Source organism: Centroberyx gerrardi, chromosome 15 (genome assembly GCF_048128805.1).
Source record: "Centroberyx gerrardi isolate f3 chromosome 15, fCenGer3.hap1.cur.20231027, whole genome shotgun sequence".
Taxonomy (NCBI): Eukaryota; Metazoa; Chordata; class Actinopteri; order Beryciformes; family Berycidae; genus Centroberyx; species Centroberyx gerrardi.
In genome coordinates, this window is record NC_136011.1 from 12925086 (window position 1) to 12948109 (window position 23024).

Genomic DNA, 23024 nt, shown 5'->3' on the forward strand with positions numbered 1-23024 from the left:
GTTTAGGGTTATCCTCGATCTCTATCACTTTAGAATGTAGTAGTAAATAGTGATTAGAAATTAGTAATGTAGCAGTAATTATTGAGAAAAAATGTAAGCCCCATCAGAGATGATAAGTAAAGTAATCTACAGTTTTGTTTCTTTTTTAGGACTGAAAAATAAATCAGCCTTCGACCCCCAGGTTAACCAAACAGACAACATCAATGGTTTTTGGACAGGCTATAGACCCATAATACCAGTATTTTATGTGTGTAAAATTATTTGTCTAAAATATTAGTTACTGGGCTTTATCTGCTTGTTGTCATCTTGCTCCATTGCTGTGAGGAAAACAGAAAACACAATGGCATTCCTCCTTCCTGCATTTTTTTGTTTCCTCTGGCATCAATCAAATTTTCTCATGCCGCTTGGTGACGTTGCCACTTGCTGCCAAATGCCTGGTGAAATAAGAGGCTTTCTTTCTATTCAGTCTCTTTGCTCCGCCTGTTGATTACAGATCTGGGTTTGAGAGGGTCCTCTCTCTGTCCCACGTTATGGATGGGGGATGAGGTGTAAACAGATCTATATCATTCCAGTACTCTGGAGCTTGGTGAACTGATGTAGCTACCATAAAACTCACAGTAAAGACCGGGCCTTTATTTACCTCAACAACAGTGAGCACCAGATCTTTATTAGAGACAGCCCATTATTTCTTTTGACAGGTCCACAGTACCAGGTATGCCTAAAAGTGATTTTATCAGTATTCTGTAAAGAAATGTCTTGCTCAAATTTATACAATTGCCATTTTAGGCCGATAGCCCAAAAATATTACAGGTATAGGAAACTAATATCAGGTAATAGGCCTACAACCACTACTAATATCCTATTTATCCTGCATCAGTGCTGCAGTATGTAGGCAATTATTTCTTAAATGCTACACAGTCAAAACTAAATTAGTATACTATAACAGAAAGATCGCTTCTCTCAAAAAAGTAATTCCATGTGCCATCTGGCTGAAAAAACTACCAAAACTGAATTCCTCTAGCAATTTCAGGTTGGAGCAACAGTTCAAGTGCAGCAAGCGTGGAGGTTCAGGGTATCTGTAGGTTTCAGAAATGTAACACTTTTTAAGACCTTTTTATTGCTACCTGTAATTGAATTTAAAGCCAGTTTAAAGTCAAAATCGGAAACAGCCAAAAAAGTCTGTTTCCGATTGAACAGAGCTAATAAAAGAGTTATAAAACTATAAAGAAGCAGAATATGGACACCAGGAAATTAAATGTTAGGGCACATGAAGTCCAACTGTGTTTAGAAAAGCAGATGGGACGCAGATTGCACTATTAACCCTGTTCTGTAAGACTTTTTAATACTTTAAGGTTTCATAGCGCAGCATCCTCCGGGCTCAGACGCCGAGGTCAGGATAACTGTAGAAAAGGTATTGGTTATGTTTTAGGGCCAATTTGAATGTTAATTTTAAAAATGTATTATATGATCGGGTTTAGGTAATTGTCTGTGTGTGTGTGATTGTAGGAAATGATACTGAAGGTTGAATATACGAGTGAAGGTGTAGTAGGCTATTAGGTGCAGTATAGGTCTAAAGGGAAATTTATATTTTTGATACTGAAATTTATTTTTCATATCTGAGTTGGACTGGAACTTAAAGATGATTGTTGAAAGAAAGTTGAATTTAGAGAAAGTGTCAGAATAAACTTTGTGCTTGAGCTGTTCACACTCATCACTTCAGTGTGTGTTTCCTATTCCAGACTGTGTTGCATCTTGCTGCTGGCCCAGGTTCCCATCGGCCTGAGGCCACTGACATCAACAGATAAGAAAATTGGGACATTTCAAATGAATGCCATCTACATGTATATACATATCTGGCAAATTTCAGTATATTTTCAGTATCTTGAAAGTAGGTTGAAACGCACACCAGTGTAAGTAGTCTGTCGACTTCGTCAGGGTATGATCATCATACCCTGAAGTATACTTTGAGTATATTTTCAGTAACATTTCTCCAAATATATTCTGAAATATACAGTATGCAAAATATATTTTTTGCAGCATGGGCTAGCTCTGATGTAATTGAATTGTGTCTGATCCCAGTGAGCATGAGCAAACCTGTGAACTGCATCTTGACTTGATTTCTTATCAGTATGAAAGATGTATTTTTCTCAGACAGGCTGCAGGCAAAACTGACTGGAAACAAATCACTTAAATTCCAAACTACAATGTTGGTATTCCCTGGGGTAATAATTGATGCCCTGTATTTGAAATGCTGAGTAAATATTTTCTCCAGTCAGACTTTTCTGTAACCTGAGAATTCATAAATCATTTCAATTAACTGTGCGAAGGACTGTATATAACAAGTGCTGAGATGAACATCCGTAACACTTCAATGATCTGCATTTTTTTAAGCATCTTGCATTTTTTTTTGTCAAAAATCAGGCAACAACTCTGCTTCATCCTGTGAAATAGAATAGCCGTCTTCATCTCGCGTTAATTAAGTCTTCTGGGTTCCCACCAAGCCCTCATCACAATGCCTGCAATCTCATTCACTTTATCACTCCCCCTTGTGTTGATATCGGTGTTCCATGTTCAGCGCTTTATTACTTTATCGCCATGCAGTTATTCATATCAGTCCTTGTGAGCTGATCAAGGAGTGGAAATTTGCACTTGCAGGGAGTGATTCTCTACTTTGTTGTTTTATCTGGTGTACGGGTAAGAAAAGGGCCTAAGGGAAAAAGACAATGCTGTCTGCTTTAACTCATCTCAATGCCTGACACTGAGGTATCAGGCACCGGCAGGGGATAGAGAATATTTTATCTGACATTGTCACTCTCTGTATAAACCTAAGGGAGGCCGAGGCTGCTGTGACACACTTGGTGGTCAGCAGCACTGCATATGATTATGACAGCTTGAGTAGACTAGCTGGAGACAGCAGCCTCAGCGATACAGCCAGGAGTCCATGTGATACAATGAAACAAAATGCTCTTAGCAACAGTGTTGTCTCTCTCTCCATTTCTGTCTTCCCTCTCTGTCTCCCTTTTATGAACATTTTTAAGCTGTCACATTTATAAAATAGTGTCCAGCAGACACCTAGGGTTGTTATACTTGTAGAAACTGCTATTTGCTGTTTGCAAAGCACTAATTTAGCTTTTCTTTTTCCTCAGGTTGTTATTGACCATGGCATTCATCATTTGGACTTCTTGGACCCAGAAAAGTATCTCATGACTTGGAAGTTCGATATTAACCCTTTACCTCGGCCATTCTTCAGATGACTCAAGCCAGGCTTAAAAGTCCCAGATTGATTTTGGATTAATCAGGAAGGGAGAAGAATCATGGAGAGATTATTATTTCGCTTGATTACTGTTCTTACTGTCTATGTGAGCTACATTGCCCACATAACCCATTGCCAATCAATTTGCAACAGGCAAGCTTCACTTGAATGGCACGTTCAACAACAGACAGTTCAGCTGAAATGGACACTCATGGAAAACATCTGCGTGAACGTTGCCCAGTGTTGGTATTCTCAGGAGGGAGACGGGTCGAGCAGGCAACCTTTCAACTTCCCACAGATATGCCCCCTTCAGTTACAACATGGAGACAAACTGTTGGTATCTGCTGATGAAACACTTCAGTCGTACGGTATCAAACTCGTCAACGTGTCAAAAGAGAGCTTTGAAAGCTGTTCCGCAAACGGACAGTTAAAAGATCAGTTTCTTTTCCCGCACGATATAACCGAGAGGGAGCAAGTTGGACCGAAGTGGCTCGTCCCGGGTCATCATTACTTTATTGCTCTGCATGAGGGAGATACGCAGCTATGTAAGCTCGGTCTGAGGCTCAATGTGTCGGTGAGAACCCAACTTTGCCAGAGTTCTCCACTACTCCGACTTTGTTCGGGGAATGGTATTTGTCAAACAGGCCTCTGGGAAGATGCATACCACTGTCAGTGCCACCACCACTACTCCGGCAGGTTCTGTGAAAAGTTTGATGCTTGTTTGGATAACCCCTGTGAAAACAAAGGTGTTTGTTTGAGCAATGGATCCACAGATCCAAGCCACAGAACATATAAATGTTTGTGTCCTCCACATTTTACAGGTAAGGACAAAAACCCCTCGTTCCAAATGTTGTGCTCTCTGAATAACTGCTATTCTTTGAATTACAGCTATATCATAAGACACATCTACAAATTTTGCTGCACTCCATTGATTTTTTTTGCCTCTGTTGTACCCTGCAATCGCTATAAATCAGACACTATTTGGTTGTTTGGAGTTATGCTTGCAAGAGCGAAATCCTCTGCTTGGAGAGACCCACCATAGTATTTATAGATATTTAAAACATTCATAGTTGTAACTATCTACACATTTACATCTACTGTAATCATCTGTTTTCATCTACTGTCCATTAATAATAATTTATTAAGTAATAATCTGCAACATTTTCATATGAGTAAATGCCTGTTTTGCTACCCTCTATCTCTGGCCACAGGAAGTGATGCGTTTTATGTTTCCAATAATAAATAGAAATGGTAATGCATAATTTGTTGCAGTTAACATGTCTGCATTAAAATAACTTCTAAGAAACATCTCATGCGTGTGCTTAGCACCATGCCCCAAGGATAAACATTTAATTTACTACGCTGACAAATTTTGTCACGGAATTGCATGAGATTGACTCGTCATTCAACTTGTGTATAGGCGGCAAAGAAAAGGCCAAACAAGTTTTTTCCAAACAGATTAAATCGACAGCATAAACAAGCCTTACTATATTTGTTTAACCTTTGGCAAATATCTATGTTATAGCGAGCAAGATATCAAATTCTGAGATTAGATTAGTAAGAATTGAAACAGAGACTAACAAATGACAATAAAATTATATTGTCCCATTGTATTCAATGACAAAGTTGAATTTGTTGAATTTGCCACTGCTAACCAGTATTAAAGTTCCTTAATTATTAGTTTATATTCAATAGATAACTATGAAAAGTAGAAAAGTCCACAGTAAAAATAGTAAAAATGTTTGTAAAGCACAAGAATCGTTAATTATAACTACTGAGGAATCACCATTTTTAATAGGGTACAAAATAAATATCCAAGACTGACTTTTAACAATTACATTAGTTATGTTTAAGATTAGTATGTTAAAACTTTTAATTGCTACTTTTAACTGACTTCCACAAAATTGCTGAAAAACATGGGAATAGCAGCACGTCAAAATAATGTAAGGCTTTCTGATCATATATTTATTGATGATCACATCAAGTTAATGCGTTTCGGCATAAGCCTTCATCAGATCATCGCTCACAAGTGAGGCCTACAGAACTAATATTAAAAGAGCTTGCTATAATGCATTCTAAATTACTTGTTTCTTAATCAATTTACTTCCCGCATGTACTTCTGCCACAGCATATATCTACAATTGATTACAAGTTTTTCTTTTGTTTTTCAGTTTGAAATTAAAAGTAGCAGTACTCTGTGCATTTACCATGGTTTTATGATTCACCATTTGTTTTAGGGGTTAACTGCTCTGATGTCATTGGGAAAGAAAACTGCGATAGAGTTTGTCCGAATGGGACATGTGTTCAAGTGTCGCCTGCCTCCTTCAGATGCGTCTGTGACACAGGATACTCTGGTAAGCAACTCTGTTATTTGGCTGGTTGCACAGTAGGTGTAATAGAGATGGATAGTCCCTATCACTACGAAACCTGCTGTGAGAGCGAAAACCGAATCTTTGAAGCTTCCCATACAGGCTTGACCCCTGATAGTCAAATCACATCACACAGCTACTCACTTTTTCATGAGATACTATATACTATAGGCACTGTAAAATATTATGCAGCATCCCAGCTCCATATGCAGTGTGATGTCAGTTGCCCTGAGGGGGCTGCTATCTTTAAAGGTCAAAGTTGGCAGCTTCAAAAACCATTTATCTTTAAAAGACCACCATTTCTTTATGTGCTTGAAATCTGGTCCCACTCTTTGTTGTTATATTTGTCATTATAATTTGTGGAATGCTCTCTTGGTTTGAAACCTGGTGTTATGTTCAATCACATACAGTCGTAAAAGCCTAGGGAGTGCTGGCTAACTGACCGTGTCTCAGCTGTGTAAAATAAAGGTTTACAGCAAACAATTACACTGTGAACTACAGTATATTTTTTTCTGCCATGCGCATTAAATCAGAAGTTGCTTATTAGGGAACTTTCTCAAAGTTTTTGCCTGCAAGAAAAAAGGAAGTCATTGCTAAAGCACAAGAACATATGGGTATTTCTAATATTTTCACTCTGTCTGAGAAGAAGGAGCAGTTCTAAAAATCCCAGAATAAAGAAATCTGGTCAAAAATCTGTCTGAGAGTGTGGCTGCCATGATTAATTCTGTTAAAAAACCACAATACCGCAAAAATAAACTGTTAGATGTCACATAAATTAATTTTCTTCACATGTTCAGTGTGCAAACTCCTCTCTCCATGAATGATTTCAAAGAGGGAATCAGTCAGCATAACCACAACCGACATTATCAAGCCAGTTATGCGTTTCACAATTTTCCTAGGCAGCCAAACTGTATGTTTCCTTCACTGTGATTGAGATTGGGGCAGAAGGCTCTTGTAAGGGCACCGGAGAGTCCTTGTGAGCTAGTAAGTTTGTTTATGAGACATTACTGCCTCACCCTTTAGTTAGGTAATGAGTCTCATTTCCTCCAGTAACGTACAGTTAGGTTAATGGGTATCACCCACAAATGGGTTACAGGACCTGCGTTCTCTCTCGGTTGCCCTGGATAACACTGTCGGCTGTACAAACAAGCCTGCAATGAACTTTCTTGAGTAAAAACTCCAGGTGGCTTTCCACATTGATTCATTGTTTTGTTTTGAGCACAATTTGTCCTGGCAACATTCTTGAAGTGTCATAGCTTTGCCTGTAGAGTCCAACCCAGGCTTTCAGCTTATTATTTGGGTGATGTACTCTCAAGGTTCCAGCACTCGCTGGCATTCCTTTTGGCTCAGTAAGCCAATTAGAAAAAGGAAAATGTCTGAGATGGTTATTATCATTATTATTACTGATAAAACACAATACACTGCTTGACAAAATGCCGTTTTGGAAAAATGCATGGAATTCTGAACCCAAGCCCTCATAGACCATCTAACCCTCAGCTTGGAAAATGAATATGCTGAGTCTTTTTCTTACCCAGTAAATAACTGGACCACTCACAGGTTGAACAATTGGTAAAATAAAAAAATGGAGCCATTGTAAAACTGTTTGAAATGGCTAATTAATATAATTCATAGCAGAAAAAAGTCTGACAGTTGCATGCGCCCTGTTATACTGTAGCGATTATCTGTTTAGCTTTAATTGTTTCTCCTGATTCAGGTAAGCAGACTCCATCGGATGCTTTCGCATAGTCATGGTGTCCTGCTGTCCCATCAGCTTCTTGGGAGTTCTGTGGAGCTTGTGCTTCCTCTACCTCCCCTCTGCAGTTGCCTCATTAATCAACTGGAAGTTAGTGGCTGCTCCAGCGCTGGCTGCCCTCATAGGCCAAAGTCTATGCGCACAGAATAATGAGCCAAACTCATGGGACGTTTCAAATGAGATTTTCTTTTGATTTGACTCTCCTGCGCAGTACCTCTAGGGTATTTGTTGCAAGGTATTACCGTCTTTATAGGCCCATTTCCATTTGGTGTAAGGTGTTAATTGTTTCTATAATGTAGTTGATAGCAATATCAAATTTTGAAAGCGTAATTTGGACACTATATGTAATCATCACTCCTGTTAAACAACAGAATTAGATACAGACACAATGTTATTTCTTTATTAATTACCACAGTTCATAATCACAGTTTTTGAGATGAATAGATCTGTGATAAACATAAAATTCTTGCACAAATATGAACCCTTTGCACTCTTAACAAAATAAATAGCTATATTACTATATACCCCATTCTAATCCAGACTTTTCACAGATGTAGAGATTCATCAGTCTCTCGTAGAGTACAATCATCATCATTGATTCTGTGCCTATATGAGAAAGACAGAAATGTTTCTACAGATAATTTGTATCGCTGTAACTTTTAGTGGACAAGTTATGAAACCTCAATTTCTAGTGGAAAATGAGGCAAAAGCAAGCCCTGAAGGTGTACACAGTAAGACTGATGCCCACAGAGGAGGCTATGAGGAGCCTCTGGGACATGAGCACTTGTATCAGCAGGGGGATTAAGGAAAATATGCAAAGAAAGAGTCACTGGAAAGATAAATGTGTAGGCACCTTCTGAAGAACACAAAAATGAAAACCCTCACCAGGGAATAACATCAAATTTTATTCACCTTGAACCTGCAGTGAATTCATTCTAATTTTATCCTTTGCATACAATGTCACCATGGCATTACCCTGTCTGGGATAAGTTGGTGGTGGTGCTGCTGGTGGGTGTGGTGGGGAGGGGGGTGGATTGAGTTGGAGAAAACTACTGGCCAAAGAATTATTTTATCTTGAAAGTGCTTATGAAAGAGGCGCAAAAAACTGGATTTTTCAAAGTACAGCAGTCCTGAGTGATCATTTACTTTAGAGTTTAGAGAAAATCCTCTGTGAAGATCAACTATGCCTCTGTGATGGTTTCCCTTAGTTACTGCTATTACTATATTTAATACAGAGTTATTGACATCTTTTTATTTAGTGTACACACAGCTAAATGTGACTCTGTACATGATTAAAATATCATACAGATGGGAGAAGAAAACCCTTATTCATGTATTATCTGTCTGTACAGTTAATATGTTAACAGTTAAATGATTTATCATTTCAGGGATAAGGTACTTATCAAACAGCATACTATATTAATTGACATGATCAACAAATGCTCTTAATTGTTGAGAACTACAGTATGTTTCAAAAGTAAGTGTATAACTGTTAATAATAACTGTAAAAAAAAAACAAAGCTCTGTAACTTTAGTCATTTTTAACTTACTTAGTCATTTTAACGAAGCAATTTAACATACAATTATAGTCCATGAATAATAGGTGTACCTGGAAACAGGACAATATGAAATAATACTGTGAGTAGTATGTAAAAAATGTGTACTTACTTTTGAAACAGCCGGCATGCTGCACACAGATGTTGAAATAGTATATGGTGCGATATCCTTGCTGAAGCCTCATACAGATGCATGTGGAGAGTTAGGACTAAGCAGGAAAAACACAAGCAGTGTACACACTCACTCCCTGCTGGTAGGTTCCAATCAAAACTATGTATTTTAGGTTGTGGGAGAACCAAACCTAACTAAGTGCAGTATTATGTATTCTTGTCAGCCTTTCATAACATTTGCCGTGTTAACCATTGCACATTTGGCCTTCAAAAGTGAAGAGAGTTAAGAATTCCAATGTTTTTTTAATACAAATGGCCAATAAACTAAACTAACTAAGAATTATTAATGTTGAATTAATAATGCTAACAGGCATTAAAAGGGAATGGTAGCAAGGCTGCCTTGACAGTTAGCTGTGCCTTACAAGTAATTGGGTGTCCAGTGTGAATCTATTTAGATGCTACACACTCGTGAATTAAATGTGGATTTTCTTTTTTTAGTACAGTGCCAAGAAGAAAAGTATCTATAATCTCCACAATATTTAGCTGTCTTTTTCATGCCATATATACATACATATAAGTGTATATGTCATATGCATGCCATATACCCCCCATACCAAAATTTCCATATTCTGGATGAAATCTTTGGTCTTAAATGGTTTTCAGCTGGCTTGACTCGTTCAGTGTGACAGCGTCTGAAATGGGCAATTAAGTTCTACTACATACCATCAATCAGACCAAGATAAAATTCTGACTACAATGACAGTATGTACACAGTAATGTAATTCTTGCCTTTCATTTGATTGTGAGAATAATATTTACTTAAGCCTTTTACAGGCATAGCAACAAACAATGTTCCTGTATATAGCCCCATTCTGTGCAATCTTGCGTACGCAGATTATTGATTAAATACATCAATCACCCCTTCCTCTATGGGCTATAAGTCATGTCAGTTATTTCTTTCTTGGCATAAACTGTGGTCATATTGCCCTGATGCTATTTCACACTGCGCACACGCTACTTTTCCACACGTTAGCCACTGCTGCAACATGAAGAAGTGTTTAAGTAAAGACAGTCGGTGTAAACACTAACAGCTTTACACATTGTGTCGGGCAGGTGTCACAAATCATGAAAACCCCAGTCGACAGGCTGTTACAGATTCTAGTTTATACATGTGCAAACAACATTCCAATAATCTGACTAAAATTGCAGTAATGTTTTAAATATGTATTTTCTAGGCCCACCGTGTGAGAAGAGGAAAGCCCCTTGCGATCCAAATCCATGCAGAAACGGTGGCACATGTGAAGAGGGCACCAGTGGATTTGTTTGTCATTGTCCAGAAGGATTCAGGGGCTTCAACTGTGACTCGAGGTTCGATGTCAACTGCATGTCATACGCATGTCAGGAGGAACAGATGTGTTCTGCAGGGGAACATGTGAGCACTTCATTTCATCTTATTTGTTATTTTGCCTCGGAGGGGAACTAAACAAGATGTGGCACGTGAAAATTAACATCTTTAAACAAGATCAAATAGTGTCATTTTGAAGGCTGCAACAGCAATTAATATTTCCTCCTGAAGAAGAGCTGGGGGGAGAGGGGGTGTTTGCTTCCTCCAGCGTTTTGATTGAATGACCCACTGCATATTTAAGTGCCAGTTTGAAATGGCTCTCATAAAAAGCTTTTTCTAATTTGATGCCCGCCGCAATTTTCACCTTTCACTGAAAATGTTATTGTGGTCATACATTTTTTAAAGCCAATAGTGTTTTTAATGTGCTAGAGGATACACAAGAGGAAATAAAATTATGGGCTAATTGTCTTTTCTGACCTTCATTTTCTTCATTACAGCGTTTGCCATGTGGGCTAAGCATTTGCACAATCCACCTAAGAATACCAGTAAATGGAACATATATCAAAATCATCTGCATGACATTGATATTTTTCTTTGAGCTCACTATGAAAATTAAAATTAATTTTACTTTGTATCACAGCAACTCAAGTATTCTCAGCATTTATTATTACCCTCTCACAGTAGACATAAAATTTTATTTTTAGATATATAATTGTCGAGATCAGTAATGAATCCAAGCTATGGCCATTTTCGGTCATTTACATTGCTCTGTGTCACTGTGCTACAGTATGCGGTTCTTTATATCGTGGGCTTTTATTGATTATGTTCGTACAGTTAGCGATCTCATATAGCTTTGTGTAATCTAGCCTTGTTTTCTCAAGCTGACAGCTGACCTGGTTTGTTTTGCCTCTGTGTGCAGGCCTCTGAGTGTGCCTGTGCAGATGGTAATATGGTCCCAGCATGCAGGAGGCAGCAGAGCCTGTGCAGCCCATCACCATGTCTCAACAATGCCAGCTGTGTATCCAAGGGAGATGATTATGCCTGCAGGTGAAACACATATAGGGATCTAATAGAGGCCACTCTCCCGATCCCCTTTCAAAAGATGATTGGGATGTCATGTGAAAATCTCCCCCCTTAAGATTTAATGAAAATGGAACGTTTTTTTTCTCCACTTTTAATGTGATCAGGATTTACATTGTACTTAAAACAATATCACTGGTTGATTTCAGTCAGCAAATAACATTTGGTTGTTTGTTATTCGACCTGCACACACTCATGCCACAATGGAATTCACAGCGCTAAAATAGTATGATCAGCAGTAAAACTGTGGCAAAAATAGCAAACATATTCCAAACTTTTTAGTTTTGCTGGCTAAAATATCTGTCTTACGATAGTTTATTTCCATATGTTTGCCTATATTTTATTTGCAATATCATGGTGTTGTGCAACTGGATATGAGACATGACATTAAATGATAATTTACTGTTTCTCAACATCAAGGATGAGCAGTTTGCTGAAACTGCAGGCAATATCAAAACATGGTGTCATATTTAATGATGCATTTTCAGAAATGTTACCATTGCCACTTACAGTATATACAACAGTTATGCATCACAACATAACCTGTGTCCAAATAATTCAAATGATTTGTTTTAACCAGCTTGGAGTAACAAATCAACTCAACTGCCTTAACTTATCAAAGTCAATGAACAGTTGCTCTTCATCGGTTTGGATGATTGTTCCTGATAACTGGTTCTGTGCATACCTGTCCATTGTTGTTAATGTATGGCACAGGCTCCACTCCAAACCAGCGTCTTGCTACATTTCAGTCTGCCTTTGATGCTCTCCAGATATCTCTCATCGTTCTTAAGCTTGTTTTTAACTCAAAGCACAATATGTTATTCACTAGGTCTGTCACTACAAACACCGCTAATCTTTGTATCCATACTCAAAATAACCAGATTGAACTTGTACAATCGTACAAATACGTTGGAATATTGCTAGATGATAAATTATCAGCCAACACCCATGAGGAACACCTTGCTAAAACACTGAGGATAAAAATGGATTTTGCACTCACCATTGGGATTTATATGAAAAGTTGACTGGTCTACTCTAACAATGCAAACGGAAAGCATTGCATTATGTTTATATATGACTCTACTTTTGAGGCTAACCTCTACCTCATAACTCTACTGTCTTTCTAATCCAGTTATTATGTTTATGTTATATTAGTTTTAAATACTCTACACATAACTTGGTAGGGTTCTGCTACTTTGCTCCTTATGATTGAAATTCCCCAATTTAAAGTATATCTCAATCATATCTCACATTTTCTATCATGTTTGCAATTGCTTTTCATAATGTATGTTCCTATGTTATTTTCTCATTTTTGAATGTTTTTTTTATTATTATTATTTTCAGGTCTCTCTTGAAAAACAGATTTAGATCTCTATGAGACTACCTGATTAAATAAAGGATAAGTGAAAAATAAATGAAAAAAATTGGTGCGTTTTACCATAGTAGACAGTACAATGAGGGGCAGAAGAGTTAAATAATTGCAGGAAAGTATTTAAACGGCAATTTAACCTTCTTTTCTGTGACTGATAACTTGACACTATGTAGGTAATCCAACCTGGTCAAAACAAATGCACACACTGTTTGACCCAGGTCTGTATCACACACAGTTAGTGTAGAATACAAAATTATAACTGTATCTTATAAAAGAAAAAACAAGTATGGCTTATTAGTGCTCAAGGCTCAAGGTGAATTGATTTTGATGACACTAACCCCCTCTCAACAGATGTCTGAGAGGGTTTTCCGGGAAGAATTGTGAAGAAATAATTGACTACTGCAGGCTGCTCAATATCAACTGCCTAAATGAGGGATTGTGCTTGAGTGTAATTGGCGGATATACGGTAAGTAATCCAATATTTCAGGCTTAATGAAATACTCGGAAACAAAAAAAAAAAAAGACTCATGCAGTACCTTACTGGATCGTATGAGCAGAAAGTGACACCAAAGCAGACCGCTGCTAGGTACAGTTTATCAAATCATCTTTTGTTTCAACACTGAGCATGTTTTGAATCTTTGAATCTCTTCACTTTTTGTTGCAATGGTTTCATTTTTATTGTAGTCGACTGATAAAAATGATTGTCACTGGTTAAGATAAAAACATAATAAGATTTGTAACTTGATTATTAGGATTTGATAGCTGCTTTAACCAGTGCACCAACAAGAACAAGATATGTGTATGACATAGTGCATAATAATGATATGTGATGAAACAGCAGCAAGCCTCATCACTTTATTGATTACATATCGTAACTATATTTAAATTTCAGCATATCTATTCTCTCCATGATTTATGCATGTCGTTTTTTGTTGTACCTTTCAATATCCAGCTGTCAAGCACTTTGTCATGTGAGCTCTTTGAATGATGTGTTGATTAGTAAATTGTATTGGCTTGTTTACTGACAAATACTTCACATTGGCAGTAATTGAATGATGATTTTGATTTGTCTTTGAATCCAATATTGAACATATAATAGAGAAAAGATTATTAATGCCAGTAGATATTATGGTAGATACAGAATACTTGTGGTGTTTTTAACATAAATGCTGCGTGGTACAGCATAAAAGCTCTTTAATGTACACATGCGTCAGACAAGTAGTCAGTAATTGGGGGGGGGACAACAAAATAAAAGAATAAAAAAAAACCCATCATTGGTAGAATATGTCTTCAGACAGCAATAATCCAATTCCAGCCCATTAATCATTGTGAGGATGTGGACGCGTTGCTCAGACAGACAGGTTCTGGTCTAATTTGCCTCTCTATTGCTCCATCCCTTCAAACCTCTGTGTTCTTACACAACACCTGAGACTGCTCTCTAATGCCCCATATTCTCCATCAGTCTTGTTCCATTAGACCACTGAGAGTGTGCTTGCTCTAAAATCCACTTTTAGTTGCTTTGTGTGGGTGTGTTTCCAACCAGTGTCAGGCATAATCAAAATATTGTTTCTCACTGCAAATGGACTGCATTTCCTTGTGATTTTTTGATCTGGTTCTCCTCAGGAAATGAGGAACGGTTGGCAGGTTGTTCATTTAATGCCCTCTGTCAGAATAGAACTAGAGTTAAAAAACAGCAGATACTGTAGGTAGATATGATAAATTAAGTTGGTAGTAGCTGGTTATTTAATGTATACTGTACTGCTGATTAGATGAATATGGTACATGTTCCTTGCAGTGTGTCTGTGCCCCTGGATGGATTGGAGAATTCTGTCAATATGTAGGCGATGCCTGCTTGATGCACCCAAACCGCTGTTTGAATGGAGCCACATGCATTACAACAAGTCAGCCATCATCTCCTCCACAGTACGTCTGCATCTGCCCACTCGGCTTCACAGGTGAGACAACTTTTATTTTTTGTACTAAAGTGCACTATGCAATTTAGGTGTGAAGCACAGCATACAACACAGGTAGTGGTGATGGCAGCAATTTTTTGAATCTTTACAAGACTTTCGACAGCTTTCATGTTGAGGGGAAGCCATAATGAATATGGCTGTTCATGGCCATTCCATTTTTGTCACACATATTTGACATTTCTCTCTTATGACAAATTACACATTTATCTATTTTGTCCTCTTTAGGTTTCAAGGCAGATGGCATAAACTGTATTACTAAGTCATGAGAAAAAAGCCACTCTTCTCTGTGGTACATTCAGTCAAAATTGCATAATTTGCATACTGCAAGGATAAGAACTATTCACATTATAAGTCACACAACTACGAGAGATTATATCTGGGTCCAGCCAAACGCCTTTTGAAATATACTGAGTAATTTGCTCACGGGGTCAGCAGGGTGGCAGGGTGGTGACAAGGGAGACTGCTGTTCAACCGGCAGACTTGGGTTCAAGCCCCCGTGTCAGCAAGCTTCGGCTCTGCTGAAGTGAATCCCTACCAGCTCCAGGGCTGCTGCTCTGTAACTGACCCTGACCTCTGACCTCCCTGTGGAGGGGGCAAGCAGAAACAGAATTTCTCTACAGGGGTCAATAACATATCACTTTATTATCATCATTATTATTATTATCACTGTATTTCTGCATGTGCAAGCTCAAGAAAGAGTGAAACTGATGCAGCCTGTTGTCAAAACACGTTTGCTCCAGTGTTCTTCTTGTTGCTGTAAAGATTAAAGGTGTGAACCTACTGGAATGTGCCTGAAGCTTTTCAGTGCGGTAGAAGACTTTTCTCTTTGTATGTTTTTTGATTATTACTGTTTTCATCAGCACCTGAAAAGAACACCGCGTTACTCCGGGCACCAACAACAAAGGACAGGAGAATTGAAAACTGACTTTTTCAGGCCAAAAATGTAGTCCTAACTCAGCCACAGGTTTTAAGCAAAGGACAAGTATCTTGATGAAGTGATTTTTAACCTTCATGCATATTTACCAGCAGCATTGCCTGGCTGACGTTTCATAGGCCTACTGCAGCGTGCATTCGACCCAACTACTGCCAAACCGCTTCCTAATTAGCTGCCAGCTTCGAACATGGGTAAAACTTGTTTAGCTATCAATGACAACTGTTCTAAAAATATGGGAACAAGGGAGAAACACAAAAACAAAACGGGGGTATTACAAAAGGAATTTAAAAAAGAGAAAGAAAAGTGTCTTATACTGGGACAAATTCAGCTGGCTGACACGACATACCACACTTATCAGCTCTCTAATCAAATACAAAGGCACACATTCATTATTAACACTGATAACATATTAAAGAAGGCTGAACAGGTTTCATAGAAGTCAAAGTCAGGAGTATTTTCTATAAGTGGCACCCCTGCACCATTTCTTTCCTGCCTGCCTGGCTAGAGTCTGCAATAGAAGCCAATGAGAAATTCACCAAAACCATTAAATCTATGCTTGGCCAGCCAAGCTGCTTGGTAGGAGCTAACAGGGAGTGTGATATGGTAAATTCTACCACCGCTGTGATTAAGTTACAAGCATGAATCCTAGGCGAGTGCTGTAGCTTATCACAACTGTGCCATTTTTCTCTATAATGTAAGACCATTAGTGCTACATTGCCTTTCAGAACAGTTAATTCTACACAGGCATTATGATGAACCAAGAGGAATTACACATGTCATGTTAGTATCACATCACAGGCACCTCATCACTTTGCAACTTTAATATCACAGGCACCTCATCAATATAATACACTAATCTAATGACTAAATTCACTATTTAGACATTAGTTGACAGAAAAGGCAGCATGACACAAAGACAGATTATTGCTGAAAGTTGTATTGGCTGTATAATAGCTGTGATGGTACCATAGCACAGTCCCTCTCTCCGTTCTATTGCTTAAACAACCAGTGAATGTGAAAGTGTTTTTCCTCAGTGTGGTCAGCTTTCGGCCTAGCGCATTTTCCCCATCTAGTCTTAAGTCCTGACACACTCACCTGTCAGTCAGATAAGCCCTTACATAGCACTACATGAACAAGGATTTTTTTTCCTTCTGTTCAAAGCTGAAATCTGTTGCCACTTCAGTAATGGAAAATTGTCTCTTATACCATGGCAGGTCTTAGTGACTGATAGAATTCATCATTTTCTGGCATCTTGGGATTTTTGCTTTGGAATTTCGAGCCATGCGGCCTAGAAAGGCCAATTTAATTTAAAGCCTTGCCTGGAAACCCCACAGAACTATATCATAGATCATAACTCAGGATGCATTACTCAAGCCATGGCATTCGAGTTTCATTTTGGAAGGCTTTATTTTTCAGGGAACAACAACTGTTGCCATGCATTTCACTGGTCTCATTCATATAGACATTATTTCTCTTAATTGAGAAGGTAAGAACTAGTGCTGAAATGATTAGTCGATCAATCGATAAGTCGATCAACGGAAAATGTACCCAACATCATTTTGATAATAGATTAATTGTTTTAGTCATTTAATAAGTAAAAATACCAAACATTTGCTGGTTACAGCTTCACAACTACTAAATACTCTCCATTTCATATCATTATAAAATGAATACTTTGGGGTTTTTTTGGCTGCTGGTCAGACTAAGTAACCAATTTTAAGGCATCACTTTGGGCTCTGGTAACATCTGGTGACATTTTATAGACGAAATGATTGATAATAATTACAGTAATTGTTAGTTGCAGCCCTAGTAACAACCAAAGACTTGGAGAAAAAAAGTTAATTCTTAAGTCATTTTTTATCATTTGTCATGATAAGGCCTTTGCATTTGAATCTTTATCTGGCTTAGTTCTCTCAGAAAAACAAGTGAAATGCATATGAAGCAAAACAAAGCTTGTTGATTTTAAAGAACCTGTAAAATGAATAATGAATGTGCAGAAGAGCAAGAGCATTTTACCAAAATTCAACACTAACAGAGGCGCCTGTGAAGAACCTTCAGTTGATATTGACCATAATAAGGCCATTCATTACCATTGTTGCAGTATTTGAATATTTCTAGATTCCTGCTTTAAGGAAGTGTGCAATAATAACATTTTGCAATATAAATCACTCATCCATATCATTAAAGATTCTTTTTTTTTTTTTATCCCATGCTAGCAATGCTACATGATGTAAGTTCTTCCTCCATAATTGATTTTTTTCACAGCCATAATTGAGGATAGGCGTTTCTCTGTTTTTAGTAGGACAAATTTGTATAATTTGCTGTAGCACAGCATGGCATATTTTGTATATAATGGCCTGTAGAAACTACTGTGCAGATGATATCAATCATAGTGTTTGTGCTGTAGCGTGAGGTTGCCACTGTCAAGAAGGAACTTTCACTACATGTCGTTGCAGCTCTGTTATTGATGACAGCACATTTTAAATTAATAACCTCCACTGGAATACCCCCACCCCCCACCCCAGTGGAAGAACCAGCAGCTGCTGAGGCAGCTGAGCACCGAACAAGTCCAACAAACAACCTGCGTCACCTACCTCATCTGCTCTCTTCAGCCGGCGCAGTATCACTATTAAGTGTCCATTTTCTTAACAAGAAAGTGAGCCTGTTTAACCGATAATACATTTTTTACATTTGTCATTGCCTTTCCATATGCTCACCATCTCAAACGTCACAGCATTCTATCTTCTTCTACACTAAATAGGAAACCCCACAACAGAAATAGATCGACTCTGGAGCATCTTGGAATGCTTGTAGCCTCAATTTGTGACATTTTCAGGAGAAAAGGGACTCAAAGAGTTGCAGGCAACACTCAACAAATATGGTAAAATAATTAATTTGCCAACGAGCCTCCAATTCATACAGCCACTTTTTACAGTAGGAGGGGGCCTTGCACAGCTGTATTTTAGTAATACAATGGACAATTAAGGACAGGTACCCACTAGTTAGATTATATTTCATATTTTAAACCTCATAATACAAATATCACTAATTGCAACATTTTTCACCCCTGTTCTCAGGAACCCACTGCCAGACTGAAATCAACGAGTGTGACTCCAACCCCTGTCAGCACAATGGCACATGCTCCGACTTGGCTGGATACTACAAATGCCAGTGTCCCACAGGTACGTTGGGCTGTGGCCAAAAACTAGAGTTATGTAATAACATTTAAGTGATAACTTTTAATGCACGGCTAGGTCTGGCACCAATGTTGCAGACCTTTTAACCTTGTGTGCAGTGAGAGTGGCCTAAGATCCTTGGCCAGGGCCCTTCTGACTATTTCACAGTGTAGACTCAATACAAAAGGTGATTAGCTTTTGCCATTGGGGTCCCCAGACTGTGGAACAACCTGCCTGAGGAACTTCGGCCAGAGAAGTCAGTATCATTTAATGCAGTTCATAAAACACATTTCTACATACTTTTATGTACTGTATGTCATGAAATGTATTGAATTTTCTTTGTTTCTATTCATTTTTTTTGTTCTTTAAATAATTGTTTTAATTTTATTTAAATTTACAGTATGTTTTTTCTATTTTGCTTTGTTGTTTATGTATGGCGTAAAACATTTTGTTGATGCACTTTTTCTATAATGTGCATGCTGGATTCCACAGCATTTATCGTATGCTAACCATACTACATCAATGCCAGTCACTCCACTGTTGGCTGCTGAGATTTCAAGCTTTCTAAACAACCAGTCCAGTCTGTATTCTCTGTTTTGGTGGAAGTGCTTCACACCCCCGGGTATTTGAATATATGCCCAAGCTCCGCCCCCTGAACCCCACCCCCCTGCGTTCTGAACTTCTTTCAGTTTCATTTGCGCAACCAAGAAACCTCTGCAAAGGAGACTAAAAAGCCTAGGCTAATTCTTAAGCCAAAAAGGCCAATGACAAAGTCCACTTCAACCCAACACAGAGTGAACATTGCTGCAGCAAAGGTGGAGGTAGCTTAGGACTCTGAAAAACTTCCAAGACCGATGCGGAGTTGCATTGTTGGGCAGGTAAGCAACCTATGATGTAGGTAAAGTTAGCCACACAAGCTCGCTAGCTAACGTTTCGTGTTGATGCAACATAGCAAGCGTTAGCTCGCCACAGCTTCACTGCGCATAAATTAATATCTGCCAAGCAAAATGCTCACAGACAATCTGTTGCTAGTAAGCGGCTAAATGGTTTTAGGTAAAGTTGGTTCGCGTTAGCTACAGCTTGAGCTGCTAGACTTCTATGTTAGCCGATAGCGTATCTTCACTAACTATTGATTCCATCTTTTACTTGACTTGCTGTATAATTGTTCTGTAACTCTGTGGGATGTTCTAAACATTTATAACAGTTTGCAGTAGGATATGTTACCGCTTCACTTGACATTTCTGAACTGTAACGCTACTTGGCCTACTTCGCTAGGTGGTGTCTGTTGTGAAAACACCAGTTCATACTTTATGTCAATTTCAGCCAACGTAGCTCACAGTGATGGGAGGGGTGAGAGCGGTTGGGGCGGAGCTGGGGGCTTTGGCTGAGAGTTGTGGAGAAGGACACGTTTGCTGTTGTTGTAGTTCCTATGGCTGCCGTAAGATGTTACTAACTGATTGTTCCGGCTTCAATATCTTAGAAATGCCTTATAAAGCATTTAATGGTAAATGCTCATAAGCACATCTATAAATTTTATACTTAGACCCTCCAAAACCTGCAATTAGTCAGTTATGATTAACTCAGTAGGTTATTAAAGCATCTCTCTCTCTCTCTCTCTCTCTCTCTCTCTCTCTCTCTCTCTCTCTCTCTCTCTCTCTCTCTCTCTCTCTCTGTGTCTCTCCCTCTCCCTCCATGATTAATTCCATGATTGGTTAATAGCTCCATCATTCACTGTTGCACAGCATCATGGGTGACAGTCTTATTATATGACTTACTGGATAGCAATATCCTAATGTCTACTTGTGGAATCTGCAAACATGGAAAATAGTGTATTATCCTGTCATTTCAAGTGTACAGATGTTGGAGAAATATTTGCCTACTAAATCATTAGAAAATTTGTAATACTGAAAAAGTCTGCTGATCAGCACACTACTGATCAGCATATACTGCACAATGTAGCAGCTCACATTATCCACAGTGCCTCTTCACAACCCTGGCCTGTGATTGACAGCTGAGAAAAATCACCAAGCTCATTGCCAGAGCTCAGTAGTGCAACCAAATTGTGTCAGTGTTACATTATGAAACCTCCATTAATATAATTTTCCAGTAATTGTTTATTTTGCTTCACCGGCTGAGTCCGAATTTACACTCATTGATGCAAACTGATGGACCACTCCCAGGAGCGGCATGCTGTTGGCAGGGCAGAGTTTGCCTCCTTGGCAGCTGCTCTTACTTGCTTTCATTGAAAGTATTACTGCCCATACAAATCAAGACATTGTAGGCAGCTCATCTTGGTGACCAGGGAATGTCAGTTTTTCTCACAAGAACTTGCCTCAGGGAAGCTGTTATTTTTAGCAGATGTTTCTTGCTCTTTGGGGAAATGTAACATTGATGATAATGAAACATTGTGTTCGCATACTCTTTTTCAATACAACATTAAAGGACAATACCAGTGTTAATGACAAATGGGTCAAAGAGCCTCCTCTTTAACCTTATCAGGTGCTGAATGAAGGCACAATGTAGCCACTATCTGAAGTGACACTTGGAGGTTAGCATGGTATTTTCATCATCTGATGATTTGTGTGGGACTTCATATGAACTTCATATGAACTCGAGGACTCGTGGTAATGATAAAGTCAGCACAAAATTTCTACCAAATATGTCAGTATTTTGAAAGGTTCTGAATGGCCTGAGGTATTAGCAATTAGCAATACAATAATGACATATAACCTACATGTCAAAAACACTGGTAATGAAAAAGCTCAGTTTAAAGCCTCTCAATTAAATAAAAGTTTTTAACCTCAATTCTGCCTTGGTTCAAGAGCTATTTATTAAGTATGGAGAAACACTTTACAAAAAAGAGGGCTCCAAGAGGGCTTTTGATAAAGGCTTTCAGGAAACCTTTTTCATTCATTTTTACTCAAATGATTTTGTGAGGAAATTAGTGAATGTATCAGAGTAGTGACAAAAATGATAAAAACTGGAACCCTCAATAATTAGTCGGTCCGTGCAAATGTTCATGGATCTAGAACATTAGGATACATTTTAATGTACATCTTTTTTTCTCTGGGCATAAAGGGTTCTGCATTTTGTAATACACAGGATCTGAAGTAACTCTCCTTTGTGCTATGTGGGTGAGCATCTATGTGGAAACCTGGCTTAAATGTTAGAGGAAACGGGGTGGGCTGAGGGCTGTGTCATTGGTGTTATCAAGTGGGAACCTCCCATCACAGATGTCTAGTTGAATTAGGCCCATGACACCTCCAGAAGGCTCAACAGTAGGTTATCGTGTCCCCCCCCCCACCCCCGACCCCTTATACTCGCTCTCAACACTGATCTGAACTGTACTCTACCCTGTTTCTATACTTAGGCATGTAGGCTACATTTTTCACAGAATAACCTACAATTACTGTATTTCCCTCTCGTTGTTGATATCAGCAATAAGTCTAATGGGACAAATGATGCTGCTTGTTGACACAGCCTGATTAACAGTTCAGAAACCGAACTGTACTAACAATCCTAGGCTAAAGGGACAGCTGGCCCTCCTGGCTTGAAATGACCCTCCCAGTAGTTCTGAAACTGAATTGTATCAGCAAACAGTATGCTTAATCATGCAAGACAATTATACTTAGAGCTGAGAATGATGTATGACTGTTGACTTCTGTTATAGCTATGCCATCATATAACATTTATCTCCTGTCTTAGCCATGAGATAGATTTCCATACTTTGGACACCAGCTGGCGTCTTTTCTTCTCAGCCAGAGCCACTGGCTGCTCTTTTCAGCTGCTTCAGAAGCTGCCTTTGTGGCCTGCCGTAATCCCTGATCATGAATCCCCAACTCCCTGAGTAAACTAGTACTGGATGTGGCCACAAATCCATGGCAACTAACTTCCACAGGGCGTACCCTGGCTTTCCAGCCTGGCTATTAAGCCCCGGCTGCTAGCTCTGTGTACATCTAAGCTTCTTCCTTTCATATGCCTCATCTACTGCATCTTCGCATGGTAATGTGAGTTCTTCAAAGTAAACAAGACCACATTACTAAGTCAGGTCTTAAGCGAGTGCCGACTATCTCTGGTGGAACTGTAAGTTGGTGGTCTATGT

General features: G+C 38.7%; 1 protein-coding gene across 1 annotated transcript in view; it reads left to right on the forward strand.

Annotated features, from left to right (window-relative positions):
• The window catches only part of eys (EGF-like photoreceptor maintenance factor), a 200873-nt gene that overhangs the window by 50568 nt on the left and 127281 nt on the right, over nucleotides 1-23024 (forward strand). Inside the window, exons 3-9 of the mRNA XM_071912776.2 lie at nucleotides 3365-4074; nucleotides 5491-5607; nucleotides 10278-10474; nucleotides 11307-11434; nucleotides 13191-13305; nucleotides 14635-14794; nucleotides 18824-18928. Of these exons, the coding sequence (XP_071768877.2) occupies nucleotides 3365-4074; nucleotides 5491-5607; nucleotides 10278-10474; nucleotides 11307-11434; nucleotides 13191-13305; nucleotides 14635-14794; nucleotides 18824-18928 (1532 nt within the window). The remainder of the gene's footprint in view (nucleotides 1-3364; nucleotides 4075-5490; nucleotides 5608-10277; nucleotides 10475-11306; nucleotides 11435-13190; nucleotides 13306-14634; nucleotides 14795-18823; nucleotides 18929-23024) is intronic.